We start from the raw sequence: 20,534 nt of genomic DNA, 5'->3' as shown, positions 1-20,534 counted from the left end.
GTGAGCAGACAGGGTGTTCAGACTGTGTGTGTGTGTGTGTGTCAGATGATGGGGGGTTCGGACTGTATGTAAGCAGATGGGGGGTTCAGACTGTGTGTGTGAGCGGATGATTTGGACTTTGGGTGTGTGAGAGGATGGTGGGGTTCAGAATGTGTGTGAGGGGACTGTGGGTTTGGACTTTGTGTGTGTGTGTAGACGGGGGTATGGACTGCGTGTGTGAGGGGACAGTGGGGTTTGGACTGCGTGTGTGTGAGCGGATGGGGGTTCGGACTGTGTTAGTGTGTGTGTGTGTGTGTGTGTGAGCAGACAGGGGTTTGGACTGCATGTGTGAGGGGACGGTGGGGTTCAGAATGTGTGTGAGGGGACTGTGGGTCTGGACTGCGTGTGTGTGTGAGTGGAAGGGCGTTCGGACTGCGTGTGTGTGTGAGTGGACGGGGGTTCGGACTGCGTGTGTGTGTGAGTGGACGGGGGTTCGGACTGCGTGTGTGTGTGAGTGGACGGGGGTTCGGACTGCGTGTGTGTGTGAGTGGACGGGGGTTCGGACTGCGTGTGTGTGTTAGTGGACGGGGGTTCGGACTGCGTGTGTGTGTGAGTGGACGGGGGTTCGGACTGCGTGTGTGTGTTAGTGGACGGGGGTTCGGACTGCGTGTGTGTGTGAGTGGACGGGGGTTCGGACTGCGTGTGTGTGTGAGTGGACGGGGGTTCGGACTGCGTGTGTGTGTTAGTGGACGGGGGTTCGGACTGCGTGTGTGTGTGAGTGGACGGGGGTTCGGACTGCGTGTGTGTGTTAGTGGACGGGGGTTCGGACTGCGTGTGTGTGTGAGTGGACGGGGGTTCGGACTGCGTGTGTGTGTGAGTGGACGGGGGTTCGGACTGCGTGTGTGTGTGAGTGGACGGGGGTTCGGACTGCGTGTGTGTGTGAGGGGACGGGGGTTCGGACTGCGTGTGTGTGTGAGTGGACGGGGGTTCGGACTGCGTGTGTGTGTGAGTGGACGGGGGTTCGGACTGCGTGTGTGTGTGAGGGGACCGGGGTTCGGACTGTGTGTGTGTGTGTGTGAGTAGACGAGCACACAGACTCACATGGATGGAAACTAACAGACTGAACTAGATAACGGTCGTGTTTTGTGCTACAGATTCAGCCTGCTCTTATTTTCCATCTCTGTTCTGTACTGAAATGAATAGGAAGTTTAATCATAATCCTTGTTGCTATGGCAATGCTTTTGAAGTCCTTGCGTGAAAGCACTAGCGACTGAGCATCAGCCTTTAGCCTGTTAGACATTATAGCACAGGAGTTACAGCGTCGGCCAGAGAACAGTAAAATAATTGTAAATGATTACAGCACGGCGTTTAAACCGGAGCCTGATCCACGTCTGTGTGTTTATTCCTTCTGCGTCTGAGTTATTGGGTCATGAAGGGCTTTCAGCGGTGATCATAATAATGTCATTTATCACTGTTATGATTAAGGACTCTGTGTGTGTGTGTGTGTGTGTGTGTGTGTGTGTGTGTGTGTGTGTGGTAGACGGTGCTGAAGGAGGGGAAGCTGATGAAACAGACGAACTCATTTCAGCGCTGGAAAAGACGCTACTTCAAGCTGCGCGGGAGGACGCTGTACTACGCGCAGACGGCTAAGGTGTGTTCGTTTCACTATCCGATGACTGTGCTATGTGACACGTTACAGGTCACTTACACTTACAGGCGTAGGACCCTGGCTTACATGGACAGGACTCCAGTGCATCACAGGGCCTCGGCCAATCAAAATTAACGATTTATTACAACAATCCTGATTGCATTTGAGCAGTGTGCATTACTGCTCACGCCTCCTCCGATACGTTCTCTTCACCCATGCACTCCGCTCAGACTCCTCTTATCTGCTAATCAGGGTCCTTACACAACGTTTAACGACCCCACCCACATGGTCCGGCCTTCCCACCCTAGCAGACACAGCGGTCAGTTATTGTCTGCTGCAGGCACCGCCGATTACGCCCGCTAGATGGCGTACAGACGGCCAGACTGGGTGTGATTGTGATTTGTGTGATTGATTGCTTACGTGATCAATAATTAAATGTGTAATTGAATCGTTTACCATGTTGATTCCAGTCAATCATCTTCGACGAAGTTGATCTGACCGACGCCAGCGTGGCCGAGTCCAGCACCAAGAACTTCAACAACAGCTTCACAGTAAGTCACACACACACACACACACACACACACACACACACACACACACACACATCAGAAACGACGAGACAGGCGCATGTAAGGCTTATCAAAGCTGAAAAAGAAAGTGTGCGTGTGTGTGTGTGTGTGTGTGTGTGTGTGTTTGAAGAGTTATTTATAGTTTGACATTTGAACTGATGTGGTTTTAATAGCAGGATGGAGTTTTTATATCCGGTCTCGGTCGTCTTGTGTGGGTTCGTGTGCTCGTGTGTGTGTGTGTGTGTGTGTGTGTGTGATAAACAGGAAATGACGTAAACAACCAGCTTAAGCCTTGCAGTATTACTGATGTGATGCCCATTCACATTTTATTTCTGTAAATTGGAGCATGAATTTATTTGCCATTTTATGAGCTGCGCCCACCATACAGGTACACGGTGTGAGCGCAGAATGGCTTTTAAATCACAGCTTTTAAATCTTTTAATCTAAGATTTAATCTAAATACTGGAATGTTAATGCGCTGTACGGATTTATAAGTCTACGGAACAGTAAAGACATTGTAAAATAATCTAAACTGGTGCTTTAAGCGTCCCAAACTTGGTGTTTTCCTTCTGGCTCTGTCCCAAATCATCAAATCATTACCAGCTGTTAAACACAGCCAGTTTTCCGGGAGGATTTTTGGAAGTGTTCCAAATGCAAAAATAATTTCTAGCTTTTTTAAAAAACACTATCAATTTTCTGCAGGATGTGGAACTGAAAAAAATCCTTTGTAGTCGTTATGTTTTGGAAGTGTCCCAAATGAAACCGCTACTAGCGGTTTGAGGTAAAGCCAGTTTTAGCTATACGTTTGTGTGTGTGTGTGTGTGTGTGTGTGTGTGTGTGTGTGCGCATGTGTGTAACAGGAAAGTGAGTTATTTTTATCCATGTGGGAACAGAGAGGCTTTGTGAGCAGCTGAGGAAGTGGAAGTTTATGTCCGCTCTCTCTCTCCCTCTCTGTCTCTCTCTCTTTCTTTCTCTCTCTCTTTTTTTCTCTCTTTCTGTCTCACACACACACACACACACACACACACACACACACAGTCTCTTTCTGTCTCTCTCTTTCTCTTTCATGTATTTTGAGTTTCAGGATTGAATGGGATTGAGAACATTTGAATAAAAACACACTGGAATTCGATCCCTTAAAGCCACATCAGGAGAACTGAGCCACATTTTAACCAGATGTTATAGGAGTATAAATCCTCTACCTAGCCCAGTTAAGGTAAAAAATGTACACTAAAAAAGAATTACAAGAGCACCAGAGCAACAATATTACAGGATAATGTTTTAGTTTCTTCGACAGTGTCACACTAACATGTTTTGATCAAGCAAAATCGGCTTTAATTTAAGCTCTTGGGGTAAAAGTTTCATAGTCAAGATCCTAACTCTGATAAGAATGTGTGAACTGTACTGAAAGTTCTGTGCCCGACAAGCAACATACCTTCTTTTTTAACAACCTTCATTATTCATATCCACCTTGCCCAGTCCTGAAAATCCTCCTTGGTCACCCCAACCACCTACATGTCCTCTCTCACTGATTTCTTCATCCTCAGCAGCCTTTTCCCGATAGGACTCTCATCCCTTCTCTGCACATGCCCAAACCATCTTAATCTCTCCCCCCAAACTTTGTCTCTAAATCATCTTGGCTGTGCTGTTCCTCTGACCAGCTTGTTCCTAATCTTGACCATTCTCATCACTCCTAACAAAAATCACAGCGTTTTCATCTCTGCCACCTCCAGCTTCCCCTCCTGCCTTTTGGTCAGTGCACCACCTCCAATCTGTACAACACAGCAGGTCTCACTACTGTCTTGTAAACATTCCCTTTTACCATCCTTAACCAGTTTTGCCCAATAGATCTGGTCAAACTGGTCAAATATTCATTAGTGTGTTTAATTTTGACCCATCAAATTCGGTCATTTTTAGGGGAAACTCAATGAATTTGGGTTCCAGTCATTTAATCACAGGGAGAAAAAGACTTGCATGGCTTACATGTCCCTCAGTGTGGCCTGTGACCTTGACTTTAAAAGCAAATAATGACAATATTTGAAGGATTTGGCTTGTTTTGTAGAAGTTGGGCAGCTCTAGTTGTTATGCATTTTTTTGTAGATCATCACTCCATGCAGGCGGCTGATTCTGTGCGCTGAGAACAGGAAGGAGATGGAGGAGTGGATGGCAGCACTGAAAAGTGTTCAGAGCAAAGAACACTTTGAGGTCTGTTTAGACGTTTATTTATTAAAACCATGGTACAGGGCTTGAAGTAGCAATTTATTGTAAACCCTCTGGTTCTGTGTGTGTGTGTTCAGTCTTCTCAGTACAGTATGGACCATTTCTCCGGGATGCACAACTGGTTCTCGTGCTCTCACGCCCGGCCCACGTACTGTAACGTCTGTAGAGAAGCGCTAAGCGGGGTGACATCGCACGGCCTCTCCTGCGAAGGTTTGTACCTGTTAAGCTTACCATCGTATTTATTTACATACAAACCCCAACAAGAAGCTGTGATTTTTCTGTTCTAATGTTCTTGAACTTTTATTTAACTGACAAAAGAAGGAAGAAAAATTTCAGATGCTCCTGTATTTAGGGGTTGCTAAAGCAGATCACTCTGATCCTCATACATGATTCGGCTCAGTTTTTAGACCGGGTGCCCTTTCTGGCGCAACCCTCCTTATTTTCATCCAGGCTTGGGACCTGCACTGACAAGTGAACCTAGCACTGGCTCGGCTGTTCGGCCACCCAACCCAATCATATCTGTCTTGAATCCCTGGAGCTATTGTGATTGTAGCGCTTCGCTTCCTGACCGCATAATAAGTGTATATTAGCATGTGTCGGTGTGTGAGGTGACCGAATGCATTTGTGTTGCAGTGTGTAAGTTCAAGGCTCATAAGCGATGTGCTGTCAGAGCTACTAATAACTGCAAATGGACAACACTCGCGTCCATTGGCAGGGACATCATCGAGGACGAGGACGGGGTGAGTTTGTGTGTGTGGTCGTAAATAATCCTCCAAAGAATTAAACACGTGTAAATGTGCTTTACTCATAGAACCTCTTTGTTTCCCTCATTTTCAGATCTCTATGCCTCATCAGTGGTTAGAGGGGAACTTACCCGTCAGTGCCAAGTGCAGCGTGTGTGATAAAACATGCGGCAGTGTGCTCCGACTGCAGGACTGGCGCTGCCTTTGGTGTAAAGCCATGGTAAGTGTTGGTGTTTGCGTATGTAAACTTTTAGAAGAGGCTTCGGAAGCTGTGAAAGGCACAAAATGATTTAATGAGATCTTACTGTTAAAATCTGACCCCTCCAAAGTCCTCTTATGTCCTGAAGACTCTTTCTATCACTTAAGATGCCTTAAAGACAGTGTTAAAGTCCCCATCAATAGTGATAGTGAGTTACCATCAACAACCCTCCCGAGTTCCTATTAGCAACCTCCAAGATGTTCCTATCGCCAACCTCCCCCATTTTCCATTAACAACCTTCCAGAGTTCCCATCAGCAACCACCCAAAGTTCTACTCAACAATGTCCCAGAGTTCCCATCAGCAACCACCCTAAGTTCCTATTAGCAACCTCCCAGATCTCCCATCCCCAACCACCCACAGTTCCCATCAGCAACCTCCAGTTTCCCATGAGCAACCAACCCGAGTTCCAATCCACAACCTTCCAGAGCTCCCATCAGCAACCACCCAGAGTTCCCATCAGCAACCCTCCTGAGTTCCTATTAGCAACCTCCAAGATGTTCCTATCGCCAACCTCCCCGATTTCCCATCAGCAATCACACAGAGTTCCCATCAGCAATCACCCAGAATTCCCATCACCAACCACCCAGAGTTCCCATCAGCAAGCTCCCCAAGTTCCCATAAGTAGCCTCACAGATTTACCATCAGCCATCTTCAAGAGTTCCCATCAGCAACCACCCAGAGTTCCCATCAGCAACCACCCAGAGTTCCCATCAGCAACCACCCAGAGTTCCTATTAGCAACCTCCAAAAGTTCTACTCAACAATGTCCCAGAGTTCTTATCAGCAACCACCCTAAGTTCGTATTAGCAACCTCCAAAAGTTCTCAAGAACATCCCAGAGTTCCTATCAGCAACCTTCCTGAGTTCCCATCAGCTTCCCCACAGTTTCCCATCAGCAACCACCCCAAGTTCCCATCAGCAACCTCTCAGAGTTCCTATCAGCAACCTTCCAGATCTCCCATCAGCAACCACCCAGAGTTCCCATCAGCAACCTCTCAGAGTTCCTATCAGCAACCACCCAGAGTTCCTATCAGCAACCTTCCAGAGTTCCTATCAGCAACCTTCCAGAGTTTCCCATCAGCAACCTTCCCAGTTTCAACTGTCTTCTGAGGTTTCGCTCCTCAACCTCCCAAAATTCTGCTCTGTCAATTCCCAAAGTCTGGCTTGGCGACCACCTGAATTTAGTAACTTCCAAAAATTCCGCTCCATGAGTTCCTCTAGGCCAGACTTCAGGAAATACAGAGCGGAAATTGAAGCGAGGTTAAAGAGTTTAACTGTAGGATTTTACAGTAGTACTTTGGCTCCTTTTCAAGTTCCACCTAGCAACATAATACAGTTTCGCTCCCTGACCTCCTGAAGTTTCCTCTGTGACTTCTGGAAGTTCCTCTTTGCGACCTCCTTGACTTTTGACCACTTCAGGTTCCTCTCTGCTGGCCAGACTGCCAGAGTTCTGTTCTGCATTGTTGCTAATTACAAAAAAAATACAAAAATAGTGCATGTCTCGTTATATACAGTATAAACATTATTCTGTTTGGTTTCAGGTGCACACAACCTGCAAAGATCAGCTCTCTACCAAGTGTCCGCTGGGTCAGTGTAAAGTGTCTGTGATCCCACCTACCGGCCTCAACAGCATCGACTCTGACGGTACGTCGTCAATCGTGGTTGCTTCACTCATCCTGGAAACTCCATCAAGCCAGTCACAACATGGATAAATAAAGCCATTTTATTTGTAGTTTTGAGCGCTGGGTTACAGATGTGTGTGTGTGTGTATGTGTGTAAACTGTATGATGTGTTTGTGTAGGTTTCTGGAAGGCTTCGTGTCCACCTTCCTGCTCCAGCCCGCTGCTGGTGTTTGTAAACAGTAAGAGTGGAGATAATCAGGGCGTGAAGTTTCTGCGCCGGTTCAAGCAGCTGCTCAACCCCGCACAAGTGTTCGACCTGATGAACGGAGGTCCTCACCTGGGGTAACACACTTAAGCTCAAAATAGTCTGAAATAGTCAGGCTTCGTTAGCTCCAGTCAGTCTAATATTCATGTGTGTGTGTGTGTGTGTAGTCTGCGTCTGTTCCATAAGTTTGACACGTTTCGGATCTTGGTGTGTGGAGGTGACGGCAGTGTGGGCTGGGTCCTGTCAGAGATTGACACACTGATGCTGCACAAACAGGTACGAACACTGTACAGGTACTGCTGACTGTAGTGTGTGATTCGACATTGTGCTGCCTTCTGTCGGTGCTGGTTGTTATTACAGTTTATTCGAGTGTGTGTTATGTGTGTGTGTGTGTGTGTGCAGTGTCAGCTGGGCGTGCTGCCACTGGGAACGGGAAATGACCTGGCTAGAGTTCTGGGATGGGGCTCGGCGTGTGATGATGACACACAGCTTCCCCAGATCTTAGAGAAGCTGGAGAGAGCCAGCACCAAGATGCTCGACCGGTGAGTGTGTGTGTGTGTGTGTGTGTGTGTAGGGGTGTGCTAGTGCACGAGTGTTTACTCGCAACCAACCGGTTTTTCCACCCACAGTTGGAGCATCATGGTCTATGAGACGAAGTTTCCACGGCAACACTCCAGCTCCACGGTAACGGATGACTGCAGCGATGACTCCGAGGTAAAACGTTAATAAAACGTCAATGTAATTAAGGTACTTTTTGACTTTAGAGACTTGACAGAGCTGCCGGGGGGTCAAAAGCTACCCCCAACCCCGCCCTACTTTACTTTCATGAGTATAAGTAAGTGTAAATATTAAGTATGAGTATTTACTTATTTTATGAAGCTATATTTGGGTCAGTGTGGACACATAATAGATAGATAGATAGATATACTTTGTCATATATACATGTACAGGTGTACGGGACTATGAAATTCTTTCTTCGCATATCCCAGCTTGTTTTGGAAGCTGGGGTCAGAGCGCAGGGTCAGCCATCGTACGGCGTCCCTGGAGCAGACAGGGTTAAGGGCCTTGCTCAAGGACCCAACAGTGGCTGCATAGCAGAGCCTGGATTTAAACCGCCAATCTTCCGGTTGATAGCCCAAAGCTCTACCCACTAGGCCACCACTGTCCCTAATGATTACATATGTGGTTTAAATGAGCTCAGATTAAAAATAGTGAGCTAGTATGAGCTAGTAATAGGAAGAGCCAAGCTGCTAGTAACAGCACTGCTCTGAGTTTGTGGGTTTAAATCCCAGACCGGGCTCACAAATACAGAGACGTGAACCTAGTCATTGTGGGGCGCATATCCGAGCACCAGTTGAGGGTTAAGGGCCTTGTTTAATATGTAGCCTAGCTGTTAAGGTATGGGACTAATAATCAGAAGGCCCCACTGTTGGGCCCTTGAGCAAGGCCCTAACATATACACACATTCAGCACACACTCCCAGACTGGGCTCACGAATACAGAGACGCATGACGTGACGTGACGTGAACCTAGTCATCGTGGGGGCGCATATCGGAGCACCAATTGAGGGTTGCTCAAGGGCCCAACAGTGGCAACCTGGCAGTGGTGGGACTTGAACCAGCGACCTTTTGGTTACTAGTCCCATACCTTAACCACTAGGCTACAACTGCCCCTAAACTAATGGTTTGCAGTTTTCATTTACATTTTCAGCATTTAGTAGACGCTTTTATCCAAAGCGACTTACCGTATACAGTCTAAGCAATTGAGGGTTAAGGGCCTTGCTCAGGGGCCCAACATGTGGCAACGTGGCAGTGATGGGGCTTGAACCAGCAACCTTTTGATTACTATTCCCATATTTTGACGTGAACCTAGTCATTGTGGGGCGCATATCCAAGCACCTATTGAGAGTTAAGGGCCTTGTTTAAGTGCCTAACAGTGGCAACCTGGCAGTGGTGGGGCTTGAACCAGCAACCTTTTGGTTACTAGTCCAGCACCTTAGCCACTAGGCTACACCTGCCCCTAAACTAATGGTTTGCAGACTGGGCTCAAAAATACAGAGACGCATGACATGACGTGAACCTAGTCATTGTGGGGCGCATATCCGAGCACCAATTGAGGGTTAAGGGCCTTGTTTAAGGGCCCAACAGTGGCCCTTAGCGACCTTTTGGTTACTAGTCCCATACCTTAACTACTAGGCTACAACTGCCCCTAAACTAATGGTTTGCAGTTTTCATTTACATTTTCAGCATTTAGTAGACGCTTTTATCCAAAGCGTGCTACAGTTGAGGGTTAAGGGCCTTGCTCAAGGGCCCAACAGTGGCAACCTGGCAGCGGTGGGGCTTGAACCAGGAACCTTCTGATTCGTAGTCCAGCTACAAATATGCGGACGAATGATCCACTGCGACTGCTTTCTGATTGGCTGTTTATGTTTGGTTTTAGCAGGTGCAGCACATTCTGACCTACGAGGACTCAGTTGCGGCTCACTTGTCCAAGATCCTCACGTCAGATCAACACTCCGTGGTGATCAACTCGGCCAAGTAGGTCAAACGAGAGGTTGCAGAGTGTAGAGCGTAGTGTGTGCTGATCAAGTGAACGTCTTAACGATGTCTTAATGTGTGTGTGTGTGTGTGTGTGTAGGGTTCTGTGCGAGACTGTGAAGGACTTTGTGGCTAAAGTGGGTCGAGCGTATGAGAAGAACACGGAGAACTTGGAGGAGTCCGAGACCATGGCGAAAAAGGTGAGATCTGATTGGCTAAGGCTTACAGCATACCGTCGTCTCCCAGAATGGACACAGTTGGTTATAAATTCCATGTCTAAATGGTTTCTAACATTTTATTCACTTTGAATACTTGTGTACCTTGTTAGTAGTAAGTAATTATAGATAATTACTGAGGGGGGTGGGTTGTATGTGGTTTGCGACACAAGTAGGGCAGATTATAGCATGACTCTCGCCATACGGCTGGTTGTGGTAACCTGATGCTGGTAGCAGGAAGCAGGTAACAGGAAGCAGCCAAAATAGAACTTGAGACCTACAGTGATTTCATTCACACCCTCAGAGTCTTTCAGAAAAATGTGCTGCTGTTAAGACCAATCAAAAATGTGTTCTTTTGCGACCACTTTTTGGGGGTCCAATTTTTTTTAACAATATGCCACAATAAGTCTCCACATCAATCAGACTCCAATCAGAGAAGTCTTACCTTTAAAAAGGAGGACGTTGGCACCGGTCGGCTGGGCGCCATCTGGCGGGCATAACTGGCGGTGCCTGCAAGCAGATACTAATTGGCCACCGTATCTGTTAGGGCGGGACGACCGGACTACGTGTGGGTGGGGTGCAGAGCGCGGGGGCGAGAAGAGGAGGGCCTGTGCACGTGTCGGAAAGTGGCGTGGGCAACGACGCGCTCTCCTCGGATGCAATCGGGTATCCCTCAGAGGCGGGAGACAAATGGGAAGAAAATGCATAATAAAAGGAGGAGGAATGTAAACAAACAAGCTGCTCTAGTAGTGCAATTCAGCTAGTTAGTATCGAGTTTCTTTAGTTATTTCGGAATTTAGCAGACACTTTTATTCGAAGCGACTTACAATTATGACAGCATACAATCTAAGCAATTGAGGGTTAAGGGCCTTTCTCAAGGGCCCAACAGTGGCAACCTGGCAGTGGTGAGGCTTAAGGCTTAAACTGGCAACCTTCTGATTACTGGACCAGTACCTTGACCACTAGGCTACAGCTGGGCTTGTAATATTATCTTACAATGATGTTTTATGTATATAATTTGAGCAATTAAGGGTTAAGGGCCTTGCTCAGGGGCCCAACTTGGTGGTGGTGACCTTCTAAATACTAGTCTAGTACCTTCACCGCTGAGCTACCACTGGTAAAATTGCTGGTGTCTCAGATATAACAGAATAAAGAGTTTATTAATTATTAATAACTGTTAGTCTGTACAGCTCTGATAGACTCAGATAGATTCTGATCGGTTGGTAAAGATCAGAAGCTGATTTTGATTGGTTGCGGATGCAGTGTGGAGTTCTAAAGGAGAAGTTGGACTCGCTATTGAAGACATTAAACGAGGAATCCCAGGCCTCCGTAGCCATGACGGCACCGCCACCCACCATCGCCGAGGAGCAGGAGGAAGGGGAGTCGGTCTCCCAGACCCCGCCCACAATCACGCTGTCGGTCGCACCTCCGTGTTCGCCACGCCCAAGTGTCGCCATCTTTAAACCCAGAGAGCAGCTGATGCTGAGAGCCAACAGCCTGAAGAAAGCCATCAGACAGATTATAGAACACACAGAGAAAGGTTCACACACACACACACACACACTTATCCTAACATATACACACAATTAGCACACACACACTCTCACCCAACATATACACACACTCAGCACACACTCTCACCCTATCCCATACACCCCTTTAACCCATACTCACACCTCATACATGCAATAGATAAGCACATACATCATAGATAAGCGCATACATAATAATACACACTCACTCTTTCTCTCTGTCTCCCAGCGGTGGATGAACAGAACGCTCAGACCGAGGCCGTATTCAACGTAGTGTCACCTCAGGACGAGGAGGAGGAGGAGGAAGATCTGGAGTCTGAGAGATCCTTTAGCACCAGGTCGCGACACGTGAGGAGAGGTATTAACGACCTGCGCCCTGAATATAACTGTCTGCGTTAACACAATACACCTTAACCAGGTCACTCAAACAGAAATATAGTAATAAGTAAAACCAGCAGAACTTTTAAGTGGGTTAATAATGACAAATATTTGAAATATAAGATGTACAGTGCTTAATGTACTTCCTCTCTTTCTCTCAAATGTAAAGCTCCATGTGAGAAGCTCATTGCTAAGGGCGGTTTGTCACTGGGCAGCTCTGCAACACTTCCTGCTCAGACAGAAAGTCGGGAGAACATGCTGAACAACAAGATCCTTTACCCAGGTAAGAACAAAGTACAAGTCGGACAGTTTTTGACCATATTACTGCTTTATACCATAAGTAAACAATGTGTGTGTGTGTGTGTGTGTAGCTGGGATGTCCGGCACGCTCCCTAGCAGTTCAGTGATCAGCCGATTGTTGGTGAACGCCGATCCCTTCAGCTGCGAACCCGAGAATATGTGAGTGTCCATCGTTATCAACGTGTCAACAGATTTAATGTGGCTTATTTTTAGTTTATAGGTAAAATAATGCAAATAAATGGATAATTAATTAACCACATATATTGATCAATAGTGTAACTTGTGTTTATGTAGTGAGTGCTACACGGAGAAATGTGTGATGAATAATTACTTTGGAATTGGCCTAGATGCCAAAATCTCACTGGACTTCAACAACAAGCGTGATGAACATCCAGAGAAGTGCAGGTAAATAAACACACACACACACACACACACACACACACACTAACCATATTCCTCACATACTTAATCACCTTACCACTCATTTATCCTAACCTGTAATTATTGAGGGCGGCGCAGTGGTTAGTGGGTAGCACTGTCGCCTCACAGCAAGAAGGTCCTGGGTTCGATCCCCAGGCGGGTCGGTCCGGGTCCGGGTCCTTTCTGTGCGGAGTTTGCATGTTCTCCCCGTGTCTGCGTGGGTTTCCTTCAGGAGCTCCGGTTTCCTCCCACAGTCCAAAAACATGCAGCCAGGTTAATTGGAGACACTGAATTGCCTTATAAGTGAGTGTGTGTGTCTGCCCTGCGATGGACTGGCGTCCCGTCCAGGGTGTTACTGTGTGCCTCGCGCCCATTGAAAAGCTGGGATAGGCTCCAGCGACCCTAATTGGATATGAAAATGAATGAATGTTATTACTGATATCTGAAACCAGTCTATTACAAGACTTCAGCCACCTCATTCCCTCTCAAATATCATGTCTGTGTAGATGCCTGGCTGGCTGTTAGTACCACTGAGATTCGAAGTTGGGGCCATGAGCCAGCGACCTTTATGATTATTAGTTCAGTACCTTAATCGCTAGGCTACAACTGCCCTCATGCCAGTGTCTGTTTAATTATATTTCCCCTTAAGGGTGTTTCTGCTTTTGAACTGGTATCGACTGAATACCTAGGTATTGTTCTTGTTCACCAAAATGTCCTGTCCTAAGCCCCACAAACTGATTTCTGTTGCCTAATTTGTGTGCACGGTGCAGGAGCCGCACAAAGAACATGATGTGGTATGGAGTTCTGGGGACCAAAGAGCTTCTGCACAGGACCTACAGGAACCTGGAGCAAAGAGTGCTCTTGGAGGTGTGTGATTGGAGTGTTTATTGTGATGTACAGGTCACCGCTCTACCTCAATTTGAGTTTGACGTGTGTGCGTGTATGTGTGCAGTGCGATGGACGGCCCATTCCTTTACCCAGTCTGCAGGGCATCGCTGTGCTGAACATTCCCAGTTACGCTGGAGGAACAAACTTCTGGGGAGGAACCAAAGAGGACGATGTGAGTAACATAGAGTTAGACCGAGGGTCAGACTTGTCATGCTTGAGCTGCCTATCTAGTTTATAGAAGGTCAGGAATGGTAGTATTGGGCTTGGCTGCAGAAGATTGCATATTCCAGCATTATGACCCATATAGCCAGACACCTTGCAGCTTCCTGGGCTCATCTGGTATTAGTGGTCTTCTCAGAAGCTGTGGTTTCAGTGGAGTGTAAAAAAAGCTGAATAAGCAGCCTCTTGTGTGACCAGTCTGACCAGCAGTGTGAAACTGACCTTGATCTGTGTGCGCTCGGGTTCCAGACGTTCACCGCGCCGTCGTTCGACGATAAGATTCTGGAGGTGGTGGCTGTGTTTGGGAGCATGCAGATGGCCGTGTCTCGAGTCATCAATCTGCAGCATCATCGCATAGCTCAGGTTCAGTACTTATGATTTTACTCCATTGAATGCTGGTTTTATTTCATTTTCATCAACCTGGTCAGGGTCACAACGGGGAACACTGGGCGCAAGGATTACCATGAACAGGGCAGAGCTTTGACCACACAAGTCTATCCCTGTGTTAGACATCTGGATAGTAGTGGTGACCCTTAAAAATAACAAATGTTAAAGCAGAACCTTTATGTTGTGTTATTTTGTTAAGGCGTTATGTTTTGTTATGTTGTTTTAAGGAAATAGCCAGAGAAAACGATGATGGCGGTGGCTCCTCACAGGATGCCTTGTACAAATATAACCATGCAAACAACAAACCGCCTGTTGTAGATCAGTAAGCACAATGAGCAGCGTTAATAACAAGCAGCAAGTGCAGTGTGGAGAATTAGGTTTAGCTAAACTCTTTCCATAATAAAAAGCAATGGGGCTCAATCTTTAAAATGCTTTTTGTATATCAAATGCTTTTTGGTGTGGATTTTTCTTGTGTGAATCGTTAGTTCAGCGTTTGGGTAGGACAGTTCAGTGTAAGAAGTTTAAAGGTCTGTGTGTGTATGTGTACAGTGTCGAACAGTAAAGATCACCATTCAGGGTGATGAAGGTGTTCCTGTACAGGTGGATGGAGAAGCTTGGATCCAACCGCCGGGATTTATCAGGATCATCCACAAGAACCGCTCACAGACGCTGACCAGAGACAGAGTAATACACACACACACACACACACACACACACACGTATATACGTATATACACCTACCCGAACACCCCACAGCTTCTATTGGTAAATTTTGGCCTAACACAAATTGTATACCTACAAGGACACGTCCTAAATGATCCAGCCACAGCATGGGCAACAATTAAAACCTTTCAAAAGCTTAAAAACCTTCCAAAGTTTAAAACCTCTAAGTTTTGGATCTGCAGAAACTCTCAATGCCAAACATATGAGTGCCAGTTCCATTATTGAGACACTAGATGGCAATGAGGGCTTTGAGATGGAATGCTTCATATCTTGTTGACTATATCTTGAGTGAAGTGTGTTTACAGTACAGAGTGAAGTGTGTTTACAGTTTAAACTGTTGTAATGGCATTGGATTGCTAATATTAGACCATTTTATTACATTTTTATTTAGATAGAAATCACATTAGGTTAACCTTGGTCTTGTTTTGAGGAGTAGAGTCCTGGTAACTTTTTACTACACATTTTTATATGGACTGAAAAGCTAAGAAAATCTGAAAGCTGATGCATCTCAAGCATTAAATGTTTAGATACTTTTCAAACATATTATTTAAATGTTTGGCAACCCCAGAAAGGTAACACAAAGTACATGTAGTTTACCTTTGAAGCCTGAAATCCTACTCATCAAGCATTTACTCTGTCTGTCTGTGTGTGTGTGTGTGTGTGTGTGTGTGTGTGTGCCTGCCGTAGGCCTTCGAGAACACTCTAAAGTCCTGGGAGGACAAGCAGAAGTGTGATTTTCCACGGCCGGTTTCCCAGCATGCAGTGCAGCCCGAGATCATCACTGAGGAGGAAACGGCTCAGATCAGCCTGTTCGGACAGACAGCAGGAGCTTTGATACACAGGTACACGTGATACACAGAGTCTCGTATGCTATATTAGGTCTGAAGTCTGATCCCTGACATAAAATCCACAACCTTCACTCTCTTTTTTAATCCCAACTTAGTCATGTCCACTTCCCGATTGTATATCCTCGTCTGCTTGCATCGCTGATAACATACACACACACACACACACACCCACAAGTGCACGATTTCCATTAATGTGCGTTTCTTTGTGTTACAGTATTAGAGAGATTGCCCAGTCTCACCCGAGCATGGAGCAGGAGCTGGCGCACGCTGTAAACGCCAGCTCTAAAGCCATGGACACGGTGTACGCTAACTCCAAGAACAACACGGTCAGTGTGTTATGGTTCACTAACTCTGCCAGTAATCATGAGGGTCAGGAACAAAGCTGTTAAAGTGTTTGCTCGTGTGTCCAGGGCCTGACGTGTACTGTGGTCCTGCAAATGGTCAGCAATGTCAAAGCGCTCCACAGTGAGACGGAGCTGCTCCTAGCGGGGAAGATGTGCCTGGTAAGATGACTTTTATGGACCAGATCAGGTCGAGTAGTTATGTGAATGGTTTTGTAATGTGATGTTTTGGATGAAACCAGTTTCTGTGTGTATCTCGTAGCAGTTGGATCCCCCTCAGAAGGAGCAGTTGAACGCAGCATTAGCGTCTGTTGCTCTGCAGCTGCGCAGACTAACGGACATCAGCTGGGTTAGTGCGGTGATTGACCCAACGGATGATGAGGTACTTTGTTAACTGCTAATTTTTTTACTAGTAGTACCATGCACACTCAGCAAACAGTCACGTCCACTACCTACATTTACTGATAAGCCAAAACATTGTGACCACATACTTATTACCCACAGGTGTTTTTGCTTCTATAGGCTGTGAAGTGCCATCACTTCTATAGGCAATCGATGCACTTGTGTTTGGGTGTCCCATGATTTTAGCGAATGCAGGATTTGTTGGACCACTCGCCCTACACACAGAAGGGTTAGATACCGTGTTGTGACTTATTTACCTCAACAGTATGAAAATGATCTCCGATTTGAGCTACAGTTGCTCTTCTCTTAGCCTTAATGAGTTTTGGCTGCCCAACAACCTGTCAGCACCAGTCTGTTGCTTCCTCCAGTCTTGGGGAGCTATCCTGGAGCTATCCAAATAGTGAGAAGGGAGCAAAAGCTTGTTGCTGCGGTGTAGTACAGCTAATAAGAGAAGGATCTCTGGATCATGAATGGATGTTAGAATGTAAAGTGAGGAATTGAGACATTCATCTGTTTATAAATCAGGTGGATATGGGAGTGATTGGCAACATATTCCGTGTGTGTGTGTGTGTGTGTGTGTGTGTGTGTAGGGGCAAATGGAATTCTCCAAGCGCACCCGCAGTGGTAAATTCCGCCTGGTTCCCAAGTTCAAGAGGGACAAGAACAACAAAAACAAGGAGATGTGTGTCACTATCAACATGCCAGGTATGTGTGACTGTTCCACTTTGATTCCTTATCAAAGTATTTCTAACACTGTGTTTTTAATGCCCCATTTCCTTGCCAAGAAGGGTGACCAAATAAGCACGGGTACTTGGTATGGTGCGGGTCACTTGGCATTTAAATAACACACCATACTATGGGGTACCGGGCAATGAAATAGGTCCAGAATACAGTTAACACGAGATCAGTGTGAGCTCAGTGTATACGGTACTGGACTGTTGACCAGAAGGTTGCTGGTTTAAGGCCCACCACTGCCATGCTGCCACTGTTGGGCCCCTGAGCAAGGCACCCAACCCTATAAACCCTGTATAAACCCCGTAATAAGCAGCCTTTGCCTTAGGTATGCAAAACCATGCTTTTATTAGTGGGACTGATGGGTACAGAGTAGATGCCAGCCTAAGATGGACATCCCTAGTACTAATAAGGATAGGGGACATGACAACAACCATGTTTCCTGTGTGAATTATACTGTAGGAAAGCATGCAGTGGATAAGGGGCATAAGTTTGTACACCCTTATTACCCTATATCTATGGTGTGACCTGTGTATGTGACTATAAATTAGGAATAATGTGTGTGTGTGTGTATGTGCAGTGAATCAGTGGGGGGTGGAGGAGGTGGCCTGCTGGTTGGAGCAGCTCTGCCTGTCGGAGTATAAGGAAATATTCATTGGCCATGATGTCCGCGGACCCGAACTGCTGCACCTGGAGAGGAGAGACCTTAAGGTACCGGCATTGATGTGTTATAGTATCAAACAGTAATATTAATAGTTAATCTTATACTTATTCTGATGCGTGTTTGTCCGTGTGATTTAGGACCTGGGCGTGACGAAGGTGGGACATATGAAACGGATCTTGCAAGGGATCCGAGATCTGAATCGAAACAGCACGGCCAGCGAGGCTTAGACCCCCCCGCGTCGGTCACATTCTCAGAGAGGCGGGACCAAGACAGTACAGCCAATCGGCACGGAGGGACCAACTCATTTAAGCTCAGCACAGTGCCTTCATTTGACCACTTGTGACATCAGCGATCAGGAAAAACCTTCCCTACTGCCTCAGTGTGTGTGTGTGTGTGTGTGTGTGTGTGTGTGTGGAGGATAAATAAGAGCCATTATTAAACAAAGGGCTTCAGCCTACTGAAAGTGGAACAGGGACCAAAACTGATCAGTTGTAGAAACTGATCAGTCATTATTACCTTTTAGCAAGATGTTTTATTTAAATGACCACTAATCTACACACAAGCAGTGTGTATCTGTGCTGCATTCTGACAATCAGATTGTAAACAGTCTTAAAATGATCTACCTGTGTAAGGATGCCTTATGCGAGCAGAATAATGTCATATCAGTGTTAGGGTTTGGGTTAGCCTTTAAAGCGTGTGTTTACGGTTGGGTTTGAGAGGCCTTTAGGAAAAGCTTTAGCACTACACCGGGGCGGCTTTGGGAGGAAAAGAAATCTGTTTTTTACTTGACATCTAATTGATGTTGACTAGCGTAATCCATATAACACTTAAGGGTCATTACATTTACATTTTCAGCATTTAGCAGTCTCTTTTATCCAAGGCGACTTACAGTACTGTGACAGTATATAATCTTGCTTAAGGGTCCAACAGTGGCAACCTGGCAGTGGTGGGGTTTGAGCCAGCGACCTTTTGATTACTAGTCCAGTACCTTAACCACTAGGCTACAACTGTAAGGTTAGGGTTAATGTCAGGGAACTGAGATAGCAGGAGAAGTTTGGATTAGCTCTGGGGTTTGAACTATCGCTGAGGTTATTGTTTGCATCTTGTTTTAGGTTAGTGCTTAGAAGTTGAACGGTATTGCAAAGTGACTCTCTGCATCAATTGGCTTATGCCTCGTTCACACTATACGATTTTTGCCTTGATTCTTTGACCTGCCAACAGGTCGTGCTAGATGTGGCAGCTCGGAGCCGAATCGGCATTCGCTCTGGGCTCAGAAATCGGCTCTTGATTCATTTGTTTACGCTGCATATCAGCGCACAAACAACTTTGATGACAAAATGTAATTTGGGAGACTCGTCTGAGATTCCTCCCGGTGATAGATGGTATAGTGTGTGATCCCCTAACGCCGATCAGTCGTGTAGTGTGAAGACCACAACGACCTTAAAGACTCCCGATTACAAGAGATCAGGTTGTGTAGTGTGAACTGTACAGCGATCCGAACACCTTGAAAGTCGTGTAGTGTGAACTCATTGGTTCTTATTGGTTAGATATTGAACGCCTGGCAGATAACTGGTTTCTCATTAGCTGCCCCTCAAGGGGTAAATGTTAAGTAAGAAGGCGAACAAGCTGGCATGATTAACATGAGTGCCAATGAAGTGCTTTAGGAATAGAGGAATAGAAGATCCTTAACCTGACGTGGCAGTTAAACCGATTAAAACTAGTGAAATTATTGTGTAAATTTACATTTTGAATACACATTTATATGAATACTGACTCTCAAGTTGTATTGCAGCACTGCTTGAGGTAAGAAAGCGGTTCTAAGCTTAGCGGTTTAGCCTTTACACTTGGAGGATTTACATTTCCCAAAACAACGAGTCGAATAGCTATTTACTTATAGAGTAGTATAGAATAGCTGCTAACAACAGTACATTCAGGACTTTATTAAATGCTGGGGTGTAGATCGGTGCATTGTGATTTTGATCAGCGTTGGGAGAGTTAGCATGAGCATCTAAAAACACAGGAGCCAAACACTCACTATTAAATGGATGGAAGTTTGTTGCTAGAAGAACAACGATTGCTATATACGAGTTCTCACTGTTACTGGAAGTTAGGCTAGCGATTTAGGTAGCCTATAATACGCACAATAGACAGGTACAGTGACTGGAAATGATCCAAGGGCCAAAAACACCATGTTTCTTTGTTGTTTAAAAATTCCGTATGATTAAAATGACCCTTTACACTTTTACACATTTAGCATTGACTGCTAAGTAAACTGTCATAGGTTTCAGTAAAGGGTTTTGAAGAGAAACACAATATTTTCAACACAATGAAATTGTTCTAACGACAGTGTTGTTTACATCTGTGCTAACAGCTCATATTTATACAACCTGACTACAGTTCTCATAAAAACTCACTCCAGCTGTGTAATACGTGTGCTTGTGTCAGTCATATCGTTCATTCCTGCCAGCGGTAATCGTTCCTGTTCTTGAATATTTATTATGAAATGCTGTCGTGTACATAAACATGTGTAAGAATGTACATACATTCTTCATGTACAGTTAAACGTCCTGCATTAAACCTGCCCTCAGTGAACACGTGTGTGTTTTATGTCTTTGTGTGTGTCAGAACAGATACTACAGTACAA

The 20,534-nt window shown here is 45.8% G+C and overlaps 1 protein-coding gene across 2 annotated transcripts in view; it reads left to right on the top strand.

Moving 5' to 3' along the window:
* Window positions 1–20,482, top strand: part of LOC134334708 (diacylglycerol kinase delta-like) — a 24,887-nt gene extending 4,405 nt beyond the window's left edge. Inside the window, exons 2-30 of one of the 2 annotated variants that reach the window (XM_063017140.1) lie at window positions 1,520–1,630; window positions 2,098–2,178; window positions 4,297–4,401; window positions 4,494–4,626; window positions 5,050–5,156; window positions 5,254–5,379; window positions 6,959–7,061; window positions 7,219–7,381; window positions 7,472–7,580; window positions 7,707–7,846; window positions 7,934–8,018; window positions 9,747–9,841; window positions 9,942–10,041; window positions 11,320–11,596; window positions 11,818–11,946; window positions 12,136–12,249; window positions 12,338–12,425; window positions 12,561–12,671; window positions 13,457–13,553; window positions 13,639–13,746; window positions 14,043–14,156; window positions 14,730–14,864; window positions 15,591–15,745; window positions 15,966–16,077; window positions 16,162–16,254; window positions 16,355–16,474; window positions 17,085–17,199; window positions 17,807–17,937; window positions 18,028–20,482. In XM_063017140.1, the coding sequence (XP_062873210.1) occupies window positions 1,520–1,630; window positions 2,098–2,178; window positions 4,297–4,401; window positions 4,494–4,626; window positions 5,050–5,156; window positions 5,254–5,379; window positions 6,959–7,061; window positions 7,219–7,381; window positions 7,472–7,580; window positions 7,707–7,846; window positions 7,934–8,018; window positions 9,747–9,841; window positions 9,942–10,041; window positions 11,320–11,596; window positions 11,818–11,946; window positions 12,136–12,249; window positions 12,338–12,425; window positions 12,561–12,671; window positions 13,457–13,553; window positions 13,639–13,746; window positions 14,043–14,156; window positions 14,730–14,864; window positions 15,591–15,745; window positions 15,966–16,077; window positions 16,162–16,254; window positions 16,355–16,474; window positions 17,085–17,199; window positions 17,807–17,937; window positions 18,028–18,117 (3,447 nt within the window). In that variant the 3' untranslated portion in view covers window positions 18,118–20,482. Of the gene's footprint in view, window positions 1–1,519; window positions 1,631–2,097; window positions 2,179–4,296; window positions 4,402–4,493; window positions 4,627–5,049; window positions 5,157–5,253; window positions 5,380–6,958; window positions 7,062–7,218; window positions 7,382–7,471; window positions 7,581–7,706; window positions 7,847–7,933; window positions 8,019–9,743; window positions 9,842–9,941; window positions 10,042–11,319; window positions 11,597–11,817; window positions 11,947–12,135; window positions 12,250–12,337; window positions 12,426–12,560; window positions 12,672–13,456; window positions 13,554–13,638; window positions 13,747–14,042; window positions 14,157–14,729; window positions 14,865–15,590; window positions 15,746–15,965; window positions 16,078–16,161; window positions 16,255–16,354; window positions 16,475–17,084; window positions 17,200–17,806; window positions 17,938–18,027 lie in introns of both variants that reach the window. The other variant, XM_063017139.1, reaches the window with a different exon arrangement.
* The last annotated feature ends 52 nt before the right edge of the window (window positions 20,483–20,534 follow it).

The sequence above is a fragment of the Trichomycterus rosablanca genome, chromosome 20, assembly GCF_030014385.1.
Source record: "Trichomycterus rosablanca isolate fTriRos1 chromosome 20, fTriRos1.hap1, whole genome shotgun sequence".
In the NCBI taxonomy this organism is placed as follows: Eukaryota; Metazoa; Chordata; class Actinopteri; order Siluriformes; family Trichomycteridae; genus Trichomycterus; species Trichomycterus rosablanca.
This window is presented reverse-complemented; position numbering and strand designations above follow the sequence as displayed.